The following is a 15,941-nucleotide window of genomic DNA, read 5'->3' as shown; positions in this document are numbered from 1 at the left end:
GAAGAGGTCTGACCTATTTTGAGCTTTGTTAAAATCACCAGAGCACAGTCTGAACATTTTCCAAACTTTCACTTACCTAGAAGATCTCTGTTCCCAGGGTGATTTTGTTATTTGGTTTGAGTTAGAGCTCAGCTCAGTGGGAAAAAGAGCCTTACACTCAGGGAATTACTGAAATAATAGCAAGATGACAACAACATTACAGCAGTTGAGGCAAACAAGAGCCTGCTGGGAATTTAAAAGGAAACCTTAGAGAACTAGATGATCATAACACATAACTGGGTCTAAAAAGATGTACACATGCCAAGAACAATCCTGAGGAAGAGAAGTCCCCAGTCACTCATCTCTGGATTATATTTAGGTCCTGAACAAGCAAGAAGTGAAAGCTGTGGCGGTTTTGCAAACTGCCTGAAGCTTGAAGCTATCCTTGGCATAGGGTAGAAAATAAAGAGTCAAGGCATTGAAGGGTATCTGATGGGTTATTGGCTTGGCACTAAATTGTACTAATTTGGAGTTATCCCTAGGGAGCCTGGCTTAAAAATAAAAACAAGAACTTGGGAGAAAAAAAAACAAACTATCAGTGGAACTATCAGAACTCAGTGGATGCACACAGCACGGAATACAGAACCGGAAAAATTAGTCCAGGAAAGTCACTAAACAAATAAGCAGTATGATAAACAACAACAACAAACCTTAGAGAAATCTGAATCAAAATTGTTAAAATATATTGTCTAAAATTTCTAGTTTCTTTTTCAATTTATACTATATGCAAAAAAATGAAATTATGCTACATACACAGAAAAAAAAAAAAAGCCAACAGAAGATGTCCTCAGAGATCCCCAATTTTGAATCCAGTAGACAAAGACTTAAATTAGCTATTACAAATATGTTCAAGTTACAAATATGTTCAAGTCACTAGGGGAAACCATCTCTTAAAAACTAAATGGGAAATACTAATACAGACTTTTAAATAAAAAAGGGAACCAAATATAAATTCTGAAGTTGAAAACTGTATTAACTAAAATGAAAAACTTCACTACAGAAATTTAAAAATCAATAGATTTAATCTGGCAGGTTTTATTGACCTGAAGATAGGTCAATGGAGATTATCTAGTGCGAGGAAAGAAAGAAAATCAAATGATAAAAATAGTTTCATGGACCAGTGGGACAACATCAAGCGTATGAAATATTGGCATATAGGGATTCCAAAACTGAGGAAAAAACAGAAAAGGGCAGTGAAGTATTTTAAGAAATAATGACAGAAAGCTTTTCAAATTTAATGTATACCTATATCTATATTTTTACAAGAAGATTTCTTTAAAAACTCCACATGGAATAATCTCAGAGATCCACAGATCATGGTCAAATTGATTCCACTCTTCATTAAAGACAAGGAGGCCAGGTGACAGTAGGCTGATATCTATAGAGTTTTGAAAGGAAAAGACTAAGAATTCTATATTTGGCTAAACTCTCCTCAGAAAATTAAGGGAGAAATGATAGCATTCCAAGATAAACACAGTCAGGGGGAACTCATCTTTAGCAAACCTTTCCAGCAAGACCTACTAAAGTGCATCCTTAAGGCTGAAATCAAAGGACACTAGGAGGTAACTAGGATCTACACGAAGTAACAGAAAGCTAATATAGTAAACTATCAAATAAAGTAAAAGAAAATATAATAGATAGTATAAACATATCTATTGTTTGGACTCTCTTCTATAGAATTTAAAAGATAATTGCATAAAAACAATTATTATAAAACATTTTCACTAGACTTACATAAAGATGTAAGATGTTTGACAGAAATAGAACAAGGGATGGGAAAACAGGGGTATATATATGCTTTTTGTTTACTTTTGATATGAAGTTAATATTAATTGAATGTCTTAAGATAGTAATTGTAACACCCAAGCAAACCGCTCAGAAATAACTAAATATATATAGTAAAGGAAACCACAAAGAGATTAAACTATTACACTAGAAAATATCTATTCAATACAAATGAAGAGGTTATTGAGGAATAGAGGGTAAAGTATAAGATATATTGAAAACACATAGCAAAATAGCAGATGGAAATATTACCTTACTTACATGAATAGATTAAACACTTCAATCAAAAAGAAGAGATTGACAGAATGTATTATAAGATATGATCCAACTATATGATGGTTGGAACAGTCAGGCAGATTGGGCAAGGCAGTGATCACCTAAGTCCAATCAGGCAATTATATGGGCCAAGGCTGATGTACAGTTTTATTCTGGATTCACCTCGTTATCTTGGGTGTGACCCTTGTACCCTACCAACTGAGAGCCTTGCATTTATCTTCTCTTCACTGAAAGTTTGCCAGGGATAAATATATGCCCTTTAGTCTCAGCATAGCTTCCTGGCCTACCAACACAGGCAGTTCAAAATGTAGTAAAAGGGGGCTTCCCTGGTGGCGCAGTGGTTGAGAGTCCGCCTGCCGATGCAGGGGACGCGGGTTCATGCCCCGGTCCGGGAAGATCCCACATGTCGCGGAGCGGCTGGGCCCGTGAGCCATGGCCTCTGAGCCTGTGCATCCGGAGCCTGTGCTCCACAACGGGAGAGACCACAACAGTGAGAGGCCCATGTACAGGAAAAAAAAAAAAAAAAAAAGAAAATGTAGCAAAAGGTTCTGGAGGAAGACTAAGTTTTTTTTTAAGGTAAAATTCCTCTACCATTTGGTCTTTGATCATCTTGTGACTACAAGAAAATTCGTAATGCCTTGTAAATTTTTTTTAATCTATTAAATTGACCAAGTTTCTGAGCAGCTTTTAAGTTCCAAAGATGCAGACACCTCATGGAAAAATAGCCTATGGTTTTGACAGCCCCTCCCCTTCAATTCCAACTGCTAAAACTTTTCTAGTTTATCTTTCTTTTTTCTTGAAGATCTCTAGCTAAGCCAAGCTTGATCTTCAACTTTCAGAGTCTGCATATGTCCCTAGGAACATAAATGGCTGTCAGTTGTTCCCTAAGATAGGCAAAGTTTCTATCCTGCAGAGATTTAAATTAGTTGTCATTGGTTTCACTGTACTCTAAAGCCTTTAAAAATATCATCAATGCAATACACCTTGATTTTTCTAGTCATTTTCTTGTAGCTGCATCGTCACTTCTTGCTACATCCTTTCCCTAAATTGAATATTTAACACAGGTTTTATATTTAATGTAATTGCTAAATATGTAAATATCAATACATATTACTATTTATTTTCATATCCTTTGTTCTTTTATTTACTCTGTTCTTGCCTTCTTTGGGGTTAATCAAATATGTTAATTGCTTTTGTTTTTCTCCCCTTTATTAGTTTTTACTTTCTAATTATTATATTATTCTTCTTCTATTTATCTTAGATTATAAAACAAATACTTGACTTACACCAATTCTTAATTTCTCTGAGTGCTTTCTTTTACTGGAATGATTGAGTTTTGTTTCAGTTTTTTTTTTCCTGGTGATACTATCTTTTTCTATTTTTATACCTCTAGAGGTTCATATATTTTTGACATATTAATAGCTTCATTTCATAATATCCTTTGTCTATTCTAATATATATAAAGATATGTATGTTAGTCAGTTTCCAGAAAAAAATATATACAGAAAATCAAATTATGATAAATACCTTCACCAAATATTTCCGAACATTGTTTTATCCCATTCATACATTTTCCGTTCACACAGATCCATTGATTCTCTGCACATGGATGCCCATCCTGAACATAAAGGTCTTCTTGACATGCTGCAGATGTACCATTGCAGTATTCAGAGACATCACATTCATCAGTGGAAGCCCTGCACACTTGTCCTTTTTCTATGAACTGGTGGGGTGAAGTAAATGATATTGAGTACAGCAGAACGTGAACATTTCAATATTATAAAAAGTGATAACATTACTAATGTAGGTAATACAAAACTTTTAAAAGGCTCTTACAGCACAAGCATCACAGCACGGTCCAGTAGCACAAGCTGAGCCAACATTGAGTCTACATGTGGCTTGGTTACAGCATGAGTCTGGCAGAGCTGCGCAATCCTGAAAGGCAAATCAAATGCTCTGAAGTACGTTCCAACTTTTACTTACATTAAATAGATATTTTAATGAGGACAACATATTATATAATATACAGACTGATGCTTAACTTAAATGTCGGCAAACAGAAAAAAATAAAACCACTTATTCATTCATTTATTTAACATTTATTGGTCACCTAGTGTGCTAAACCCTGTGTTCTTTCTATCAGTTGGTTTGACTATATTCGTAGTAGGATTTTCTGAAGTCCCAGAGTCCACCAAAGCCAAGACATCGATAACCATAGGTTTATTTGCAGGGGTCGGGGGGAGGGATAAACTGGAAGATTGGGATTGACACATGCACATTTCTATCTATAAAATAGCTAACTAATAAAGACCTATAGATAACTATACGCACTTTGGTAAGAGTTTTTATCATGAATCGATATTGAATTTTATCAAATGCGTTTTCTGCATCTATTGAGGTGATCATATGATTTTTGTCTTTTCTTTCGTTGATGTGGTATATCACATTAATTGATTTGTGTATGTTGAACCATCCTTGTGAACCTGGGATGAATCCAACTTGGTCGTGGTGTATGCTCTCTATCATGTGTTGTTGGATTTTGTTTGCTAGTATTTTGTTGAGAATTTTTGCATTTATATTCATCAAAGATATTGGTCTATAATTTTCTTGTTTGGTAGTGTCTTTTTCTGGTTTTGGTATCAGGATGATGGTGGCTTCATAGCATGATTTTGGGAATGTTCCCTCCTCTTCACTCTTTTGGAAGAGTTTGAGAAGGATCAGTGTAAGTTCTTCTTTGTGTGTTTGGTAGAATTTGCCTGTGAAGCCATCTGGTCCTGGACTTTTGTTTGTAGGGAGTTTTTTAAATTACAGATTCTATTTCACTTCTAGTGCTTGGTCTGTTCAAATTATCTATTTCTTCTTGATTCAATTTGGTGGGCTGTATGTTTCTAGAAAGTTGTCCATTTCTTCTAGGTTGTTGAATTTATTTGCATATAATTGTTCATAGTTCAACTCTCCTGTTTTTTTATTTTTTTGTATTTCTGCACTATTAGTTGTTATTTCTCCTTTTTCATTTCTTATTTTATTTGGGTCCTCTCAATTTTCTTCTTGGTGAGCCTGGCCAGAGGTTTGTCAATTTTGTTTACTCTTTCAAAGAACCAGCTCTTAATTTTATTGATTTTTTCTATTTTTAAATCTCTATTTTATTTATTTCCTCTCTGATCTTTATTATTTCCTTCCTTCTGCTGATTTTAGGTTTTGTTTGTTCTTCTTTTTCTAATTCCTTTAGGTGGTAGGTTACATTGTTAATTCGAGATTTTTCTTGTTTTGTGAGGAAGGCCTGTATAGCTCTGAATTTCCTTCTAAAAACTGCTTTTGCTGCATCCCATAGATTTTGTATGTTTGTGTTTTCACTGTCATTTGTCTCAAGGTATTTATTTATTTATTTATTTATTTATTTATTTATTTATTTATTTTTGCAGTATGTGGGCCTCTCACTGCTGTGGCCTCTCCCATTGCGGAGCACAGGCTCCGGATGCACAGGCTCAGCGGCCATGGCTCACGGGCCTAGCCGCTCCGCAGCATGTGGGATCTTCCCGGACCGGGGCACAAACCCGTGTCCCCTGCATCGGCAGGCGGACTCTCAACCACTGCGCCACCAGGGAAGCCCTCAAGGTATTTTTTAACTTCCTCTTTGATTTCATCATTAACCCATTGTTTTTTAGTAGCATGTTGCTTAGTCTCCATGTAATCATTTTTTTCTCATTTCCTTTTCTGTGGTTGATTTCTAGTTTCATGCCATAGTGGTCAGAAAAGATACTTTAAATAATTTTTATGCTCTTAAATTTGTTGAGGCTTCTTTTGTGCCCTAGATGTGGTCAATCCTAGAGAATGTTCCAGGTGCACTTGAAAAGAAAGTGTATTCTGGTTTTCTTTGGATGTAATGTCCTGAAAGTATCAATTAAGTCTTACTGTTCTATTGTACCATTTAGGATCTCTGTTGCCTTATTGTTTTTCTGTCTAGAAGATCTGTCCATTGATATGAGTGGGCTGTGATACTATATATTGGAAACCCTAAAGACTCCACATAAAACTACTAGAACTGATAAATGAATTCAGCTAGGTAGCAGGAAATAAAATTAACATAGAGAAATCGGTTGCATTTCTTTACACTAATAATGAAATATCAGAAAGGGAATTTTAAAAAATCTCTATTAAGATAGCATCCGAAAAAAAAAAAAAAACTTAGGAATAAACCTGACCAAGGAGGTGAAAGACTTATATGCTAAGAACTATAAAATATTAATAAAGGACACTGAAGATAATTCAAAGAAATGGAAGGATATCCTATGCTCTTGGAAGAATTAATATTGTTAAACTGGCCATACGGCCCAAAGCAATCTACAGATTTAATGCCCTCTCTATCAAATTACCCATGGCATTTTTCACAGAACTAGAAAAAATGATCCTAAAATTTATATGGAACCATAAAAGGCTCAGAATTGCCAAAGCAATCCTGAGGAAAAAGAACAAAGCAGGAGGTATAACCCTCCTAGACTTCCGACAATACTACAAAGCTACAGTGTGGTATTGGCACGAAAACAGACATATGGATCAATGGAAAAGAACAGAGAACCCAGAAATAAACCTACACACCTATGGTCAATTAATCTTTGACAAAGGAGTCAAGAATATACAGTGAAGAAAAGAAAGTCTCTTTGGCAAGTGGTGTTGGGAAAGCTGGACAGCCACATGTAAATCAATGAAGTTGGGCCATTCTCCCACACCATACACAAAAGTAAACTCAAAATGGCTTAAAGACTTAAATATAAGACACAACACCATAAAACTCCTAGAAGAGAATATAGGCAAAATATTCTCTGACATAAATTATAGAAGGTAATAGAAATAAAAGCAAAAATAGGGCTTCTCTGGTGGCACAGTGGTTGAGAGTCCGCCTGCCGATGGAGGGGACGCGGGTTCGTGCCCCGGTCCAGGAAGATCCCACATGCCGCGGAGCGGCTGGGCCCGTGAGCCATGGACGCTGAGCCTGAGCGTCCGGAGCCTGTGCTCCGCAACGGGAGAGGCCACAGTGGTGAGAGGCCCGCGTACCGCAAAAAAAAAAAAAAAAAAAAAGACATACTAAGGAAGTGTATGCTCAAGCGGGGAAGTATAAACCTAGGTCAACTCACCTATAGCAGGGGACCAGTACCGGTCCATGGCCTGTTAGGAACCGGGCCACACAACGAGAGGTGAGTGGTGGGTGAGCGAGCAAAGCTTCATCTGCCGCTCCCCATCACTCCCCATCACTCGCATTACCACCTGAACCAACCCCCGCCCCGGTCCGTGGAAAAATTGTCTTCCACGAAACCATCCCTGGTGCCAAAAATGTTGAGGACCGCTGAGCTATAGGGTTAAGACCTTGAAAATCACCAGTATGAATAATCTACAAACTGCTGAATTCATATACCAATATTTAAGTGTACTCATTAATATAATCCCAGTATACATCCTTAAGGTCTTTGTTGAAAAGGAAGTTTGATAAATTAGGTAAAATGGCAGTGTGACAGTATAAAAATTAACTAATTTTTTTAATGTAATTCTGGTGTGTAATCTTCCAAATTAGTACCAACCTCCTGATCCCCACAGTCACATTGTTCTCCTTCTTCGACTTTTCCGTTACCGCAAACTGCCACTTTGTATGTTGAACCTAAACGTGGCTGGTTTTGAAGACACTGGGACTTTGACTTTGAAATAAAATGCACAAAATCTTCCATACTGCAGTTACTAAAGGTCTTCACACCACTGGAATGACTAAAAATACATCAAACATCAGACTTTTATGTAACTGTCGCTTCCGTAAATTGACTAGCCTCAGAAGAAAAGTCTATAATCTAATGAGAAATATAGCTAATATAAAATTACTAAATTTTAAGGCAATAGACTCAAATTCTAGTCATGTGGATTATTACAGGAAAATGTTTTTCGCATGAGGACCAGAAAAACATTAGAGATTTTTGGACAAACTACCAGTTTTGGTGTTTTTTGTGGTTGCATCCAGCTTGAATATACTCTTTAATTATATTAACCATAAATAATAGATTTATTATTACATTGCCAACAACTCAGATGATTTCTATCTAAATACCAGAAAACAAAAGGAGAAAAATTGATAGAACTTTAATATTATTGAGAACTAGGCAATGCAAGATGTTTACTCTGTGTGAACTTGTTTATAGAGGGGTACACTTTCTGATAATGAAATTAATGTTGTCATTAGGAAGAGATTATCAATCATAATTATATCCAATTGGATAATTTATTTGCAGCTTGAATCCTTGCACATATTTGCTGGATGTTCTCATTCTCTATTCTCCCATTTTTTCCTTGATAATAGAGCCTCTGATACATAACTTCCTTGTATAATACTTACAGTTAGCTTTTGTAAAGCTAGGAGCAGACCATTGGCCTTAAGTGAAACCATAAATTTAAGTTATATGAAGTAATGTTTACAGCTGTGCTTTTATCTGCCCTTTCATTCTGTTGGCAAGAGGCCCCAATTTCTGGCCATATGGACCTCTATATAAAGTTACTAAACTGTCCTCACGATATGGCACCTAGCTTCAACCTGGGCACCTGATCAAAGAGAGAGTACAGAGAAATTTGCAAACTCTTTAATTATTTAATCTTGAAAGTCACACACCATCAACTCTACCATGGTCTATTTGATGAAATCAAGTCACCAAATCCAACCCATACTCAATAGGAGGGAAATTAAACTCTACCTCTTGAAGGGAGAAGTAGCAACAATTTGTGGATGTATTTGAAAACTACCATTCTCTTTTACTTTCATTTTACTTAAAATTAAAAAAAAAAAAAGCTATACTCTGTTCTATCTCAATGTATTTTATTAAACATTTTTTTCCTTAGTCATTGTTTCCAAAGCTCAGATATATTGCTACCTTCGAATGAGCCAAAAAAGCACAGTTTCACAACGACAACTTCTTTATCTAAAGAAACAAAGTTCCTAATTAAAATATTAAAATGTCAAAGAAAGTTGAAATTCGGAAACATATTAGGTAGCATGTCTGACTCGCTGGATACATAGACTGAATAAAACATGGACTACTGATTGTGAGCCCTCAGAAAAATGACAGTCTTTTGTAAAAAAAAATCAGTGTGGGCCATGTATTTTCTATGGATTACAGAAACAAAATAACATGTTAAACTCCTTAAGTACTTCTATTTAATAAGCCACATTTTAAGGTTAGATTGAGGACACCTGCCTCAGAAAGGCATATGTCCTATTAGGACTCTGTCCTGTGCAAAATCACTGGATGTGATAGTGTCAAAGGGCATTAAAGATGAATAATTCTAGAAGATGTTTCCCACCAGTTTAAAGACAGCAATGAATCCTTTTCAAATATGCCCTCTTTATTCAGATTTTCCTTTAAATAGTAGATTTTCACATCATTTTTTTGCCATTCAATGATGACTAAAATGTCTGTGTTGTCCAAAATTTTAGAATCATGCAATGCTATTCAAATGATGCAAAGCATTTAAAGATATGATTAATAAGCATTTTTTGCAAGACTGTAATTTGTCAAACTAAGCTTCTTAAAAAAGCATTTCCACAGATGAATGGTTTCTATATGTGTATTAATAATTCCACCAATTTTATACAGGCCATAATTATATATTTTTAAGTGGAATTTCTATTTTTTTCATATCTACACAAGAATCAAAGTTATGTTAAAAAATTAATGAAAAAGTTTCAACACTCATTAAGATTGTAGGCTAAGTTTTTTGGTTGATTAAGGTGATTTGGGGAGAAATTGGAAAGTGAATAAAAGGCAAAATATTAGAGATAATATAAAAGAAATTAAATGTACTGTTAAATAAAATTAAATAAAATGTACTGTTGGGTTACAGTTTAAAAAAAATAAAATAAATAAAAAGTATAAGAGACTGGGTCCAGTCACTGACTGGATGATGGTTTCCATAAATCTCCTGACTATTTGGTTCTAATTCTGTAAAATCTCATAGCATATTCTAAATACTGAGGATAATAGCAAAAACTTCAGTAGGTCTTTGAGGCATGATAACTGTTGCAAAAGGCCTCCTCTAATAAATCATTCTTGTATAACGAACACAAGCCCATATTTGGCTTATCAAATCATGTATTAAATTATAAAATCATGCAAGTAACAGTGATAAATGTAGAGGTAGGTCACATGAGAAAGCAAGTGTGACATTAGATTACAAGAAATATTGAGATATGCAGCAGGGGCACGAATACATATTTTGATCTGGGGTCATTGGCCACAGTTTATATTCGACCATTAATAATTATTTTAATAGCATAGACTTTCATAAACAAAATACACCAAACTTATTTTCATATAAACTATATATGTAAAGTATATAAAAGCAAAGCATCTTACATTGCTTCTGGGTTCATTACACAGACAGCTCCTGGGCAATGGCATTTGTTGATGTCATCATAAGTTATTCCCATACTAAGGCTCAGTAATTGAGCTATAATAACTGCAAGTGATTCCAGACTTATGGTTTTGGGGTGCTGGGAAAAAAAACATACATGTATACATTCACATTTTAGGAGATAATTTATTTACCTGGAGTATAATGTAATTATTAAAAATAGTCACATGATAAAATAGAATAGAGACATCAGATATGTTAATCACAGAAGTGCCATCCATGTTGGCCTAATATGTTACAGGTACCATTGTCAATATAAGGAAAAGTGAAGTGTGAAATTTTACAAAAATGTAAATGTATGGTTCATTTGGTGGCATCAGGCCAAGAACCTATTTGTCCCAAAAACTTGTTAATCGTATATAACAATAGCTATAACCATGTTTGTACTCATAAAAGAAAGTCTTTAAAGACACACACATATACACACACAGTATCAATTATAAATGAACAGCTTGTGCTCAGTTATAATTTAATTATAGGAGATAATATTTTATATGCTGTTTCATGCATTTAAAACAACATAAATTAGCTCACTGAATTAATTTATATTATGATAATAATGACTGATGATAAGAATGCTAACTCTCCACAGTTGCTTAAACCTTAGTTTCAAAACTAAATGCTTTTATCACTTTTTAACAAATGTAAGATGCTTATTATAGCACACTTAGACCATACAAAACATACGATTTTTAAGAAAAATCCACAAATCACAATATCCCTTCAAATATATCTAATAACATTGATGACTATACTTCAAGATAGGTTCCTAGGGATATATTTTGGTATCTTCTGTTTGCCTCTCTCAATCAACTTTCCATTACTTTCCACCCTACTCTCCAGATCAGAAGGACTATACCAATGGATTATGTCAAAGGGTTCCTTTGCCCTCTGCTCTCACCTTGATTTGGTCTAATGGGGAGGAAAGGGTGAGAAAAGAGCAGGGTATTTATTACCATCACTTCCAGGGTACCTATGACTGTCTGAACCCTTGAGTAGAGGTTTCTACCTTCCATGTATAACCCTAATAAACTGACATTGTCCTTTCCTTCAAGCCTAGGGGACAATTACATATCTTTATTACTAGCCCTGAGGTAATGCAAAGTCCCTACATCTTGCGTACACATTGATAAATTGTCCCTTTATCAAAATAACACAGGTGAATGTACCATCCATTTTCAGAGAGAGAGGGAGAAGAACAAAAAGAAGAGAAGGAGGAGGGGGAGGGGGGCAAGGGGAGGTAGATGAAGAGGAGGAGGAATGCTTGATTTCATGGGGAAGAAAATGACGGATTCTGATAAATTTCGAACATTTAAATAATAGGATATTATAAATAATAATATAATAAATAAGAGAGTATTATCAGTGTAGTTATTCAGCTTTTCTTGTCTTCAGGATATTGTAGGAAAGGCCTGGCAATCATTCAATCAATATATCTTTACAATTGCTTTTTTTTTTTTTTTTTGCGGTATGCGGGCCTCTCACTGCTGTGGCCTCTCCCGTTGCGGAGCACAGGCTCTGGACACGCAGGCTCAGTGGCCATGGCTCACGGGCCCAGCCGATCCGCGGCATGTGGGATCTTCCCGGACTGGGGCACGAACCCGTGTCCCCTCCATCGGCAGCCGGACTCTCAACCACTACGCCAGCAGGGAAGCCCTACAATTGCTTCTTTTTCTCCATCTCTCATGTTCCTTATTATCACTCATAGCGCAGTAAGAGGGAAATAACAACATCCAAAAAATTTCATGTTATTTGTATAAAATCCCAATATGCAACTGCTTTTTTATTCTTTATCTTCTGATTAGTGCATATGTTCTGGTCTCTCCTTTCCTTGTATCAAAGGATCAAAGACATGGTTTTGTATTTGAGATGGAATTTCTTTACACTCCCCTTCTGACACTCTTACTTCTATTAGTCAGCTTGGGCTGCCCTCAAACAATATCACAGAGAACGTTGCTCAAGGTGCCAGCAGGGTCAGTTTCTGGTGAGGTGTGTCTCCCAGGCTTCTGGAGGGCTGCCTTTGCCCTGAGTCCTCAGTGGCCCTCCTTCCTTGTGTGCTGGCTCCTCCTCTTCCCACAAAGACACCAGTCCTATTGGATTAGGGGCCCAGGCTTATGACCTGCTTTAACCTTAATGACTCCCTTAAAAGCCCCTTCTCCAAATACAGCCACACTGGGGGTTAGGGCTTCAGTATATGAATTTTAGGGGGACACAACTTAGTCCATAACAGACTAGTATGAAAACCTTGAAAAATGTATGGACTGGAGTACGAGAATTTGCTAAAAGTTATGGTTATGACTACTTCTGTTATGAAAATAACGTAAGGGAAAACGTAAAATTATATTTAGCATTGGATTTTTGAAAATATTTTTAGAAAAAGTTTACAACTAAGCAGACTAGTTTCTTTTGGTGAATAATGCCTGCTTAGGACAACAGTTGTCAAATAACAAGAACAGCGCCTGGTGTTTGTTATGGCTTCTTATGTGCCAATCACTAGGCTGAGAAATTTCCTGACAAGTAAGTATTGAGACTTCCTTTATTGTGTACCATGTGGTCATTTTCTATAAATGTGTCTGCCATGTATGTTTTGTAGTCTCTAATTTAGGAATCAAGATTCTACATAGGCCTTTCAGACAAAGCTTATCCATAGTGTTTAAATTTTCTAAATTTTGTTCTGAGAGATTAATTATTGCTTTATTTATTTTAGAGTTATTTAGCTAGGTACATATGAGTTCAGGTTTATTCATATAATGATAGTCAAAGCATGTTTCATCCTAAATAATGAATCACTTAAAATTCATATTTATTTTACTTGAAAAACATTTTGGTGTTTTATGTTAATATTGATACATTAATTTTCCTTTGATGACATAGTCTGTTCTTTTTCTTATTCTTAGGGTTAAAATATCTGTAGCATTATACATGAGTTTGAAACTTATAAAGAGAAAACAATAATTTTTAATAGCTGAAATTAAAACTTTAAAAAATCTCTTTTGATTACTGCCCCTCTGAAATTACTAATAACATTTTATTCTGTATAATGGTTTCATGCTTTTTAAATAATTTTATCTTAAGTCAAGTGTACAATTAAGTGCCTGGATTCAGTTTTATATAAATATACATACACATACATATATGTATATATACAATATCTATATACACATTCATAATTTATTTATACATATTATTTGTGCATACATATATACACACATATTTGTGCAGTGCATGTATGGGTGCATGTGACACATACCTACACAGCCACTACAGTGAATAAGATACAAAATATTTTTATCACTCAGGAAATTCTCTCCAGCAAGTTTTCAGGAATTATCTCTCCACAAAATGTAACTTCTATTCTGATGTTTAACAACATGGTTTATCTTTCCTACACTTTATCTTCAGAAAAATGGCATACGAAGTAAAGATTCTTTTGTTTGTGGCTTCTTTTGCCCAATATACAGTTTTTGAGATCAATGGTGAGTAAAACAGTACTTCTTTTTATTGCTTACATTATATGAATAAAAAGCACGTTTGTCAATTTCATGGATAATCAGTATTGTTAAGATGTCAAATTGACCTAAAGATTCAATTCAAAACCAAAGTCCGAGTAGTTTTTGTTGAAATTGACAAGCTGATTTTAAAAGAGAAAGTCAGAAAACCTAGAAAAGCTAAATCAGTCTGAAGAAGTAGTAGGGTTTACACTATAATTTTCGATGATTTACCATAAAACTATAGTTATTAAGACAAGGTGGTGCTGGAGAAAGGAGACATAAAGCTGTCTATCTATGTATCTATCATCTATTCATCATCATCAACTCTATCTTGTACCTACCTTTAATATTTAAGTATATATTTATGTTTAATTATTAGCCATTGTATTAATCAGGCTTCTCTAGAGAAATAGAATCAATAGCACACATATGATAAGGAATATTATACATGAAGAGGCTTATTATAAGGAACTGGCTCACACAATTCTGAAGGCTGGCAAGTCTAAACCTGCAGAGTGGGCCGGCAGCCTGGACACACAGGAGAGCCGATGGCACAGATGAAGCCTGAAGGTATTCTGCTGAAGAATTTCTTCTTGCTTGAAGAGGATGGACTTTTTGTTCTATTCAAGCCTTCAACTGATTAGATGAGGCCAACCCACATTATGGAGGGCAATGTGCTTGACTCAGATTTCACTGATTTAAATATTAATCTCATCAAACCCCTCCAAGTTGACATATAAAATTAACCACCACAAGCATGTCTCAAACTTTACAGGTTCAGGTTCAAAATGAAACTTGTTTCCACCCTTACATTCCCCTCTGCCTCCAAAGCCAGCTGCCCTGCCTTCCTCTACCTAGCTTCTCAAGAATAATCTTGAGCATAATCACTGTTTCCATGCCATTCATGGCAGGTATCCAGTAAGGTAGCAAGCCCTATATGTTCTGCTTTCATGATATATACCAGATAAAAGCTACTTCTCGCATATCCAAGAATAAAACGCCAGTTAATACCTTTCATCTGCAATTGTCTCCTATATGGTCTCCTTGTTGTGGTTCCTCACCCCTCTACGATCACTTCTGTATAAGGTAACCAGAGAAATATTTCTCTCTGGCTTCAAAACTTCCAGTGCCTTTTCATTGCAAAGAGGATAAAATCCAAAACGATTTACCAAGATCCATAAGGCTGTATATGATTAGTCTGTTGCTTACTTCGACAATCAATATTTTCACAGCCATCTTGTTCTTGATATTCATTTCCATCTGAAAGCCCTGAATTTAATGATCATTTTCATGGGTTCTGATTTCCTAGGTCTTGCAATGACTGCCTTTGTCTCATCATTCATTCCTCTTCTTAAAAACCTTCTCCTCGAAGTTTTTCTCTGATCACCCCAGCTAAAATAGCCTACCCCACATCCCATCAATTTTTATCATATTCTCCTAATGTATCTTCTTATTAGGAAATGCAAATATAAGATTGAAATAATTGGTTCCCTCAAAATTGTGTAGAATGTGTTCCTAAAAGCATTGTTTTTCCCCTTGTGAGATTTTAAAACAATATATCAATTCTTTTAATACCTTGGTGTTATTCTGAATTTCTAGTTCTTCTTGTGTAACTTTTTAGTAAATTATGGGCTTCTATTAGCAATATATTATTTGTCTAAGTTTTCAAATTTATTTGTTATAAATTGTTCTATTATCTCTTAAATGTTATTTATATCTGTAGTTCTCCATTATTTTTGTAATTTTATTAATATATTCCTACTCTGTCTTATAAAAATAGTTTTGCCAGAAATATTTTTGTTCTTAATTTTTTAAAGGCCTAATATCTTTTTTGAATATCTCCGTCCTACTGATCATCTGTCTTTCTTTGATTTCTGCTTTTATCTTCACTATTACCTGTGTTCAACA

General features: G+C 35.1%; 1 protein-coding gene across 1 annotated transcript in view; it reads right to left on the bottom strand.

Moving 5' to 3' along the window:
• Positions 1 to 15,941, bottom strand: part of LOC136141858 (disintegrin and metalloproteinase domain-containing protein 2-like) — a 96,219-nt gene that overhangs the window by 20,311 nt on the left and 59,967 nt on the right. The window contains exons 13-16 of the mRNA XM_065900021.1: positions 10,485 to 10,621; positions 7,674 to 7,854; positions 3,937 to 4,035; positions 3,628 to 3,823 (exon numbers count right to left, since the gene is read on the bottom strand). Coding sequence (XP_065756093.1) covers positions 3,628 to 3,823; positions 3,937 to 4,035; positions 7,674 to 7,854; positions 10,485 to 10,621 — 613 coding nt within the window. The remainder of the gene's footprint in view (positions 1 to 3,627; positions 3,824 to 3,936; positions 4,036 to 7,673; positions 7,855 to 10,484; positions 10,622 to 15,941) is intronic.

Source organism: Phocoena phocoena, chromosome 21 (genome assembly GCF_963924675.1).
Source record: "Phocoena phocoena chromosome 21, mPhoPho1.1, whole genome shotgun sequence".
Classification (NCBI taxonomy): domain Eukaryota; kingdom Metazoa; phylum Chordata; class Mammalia; order Artiodactyla; family Phocoenidae; genus Phocoena; species Phocoena phocoena.
The sequence above is the reverse complement of the archived record's forward strand: the minus strand, read 5'-3'. Positions and strand labels throughout refer to the sequence as shown.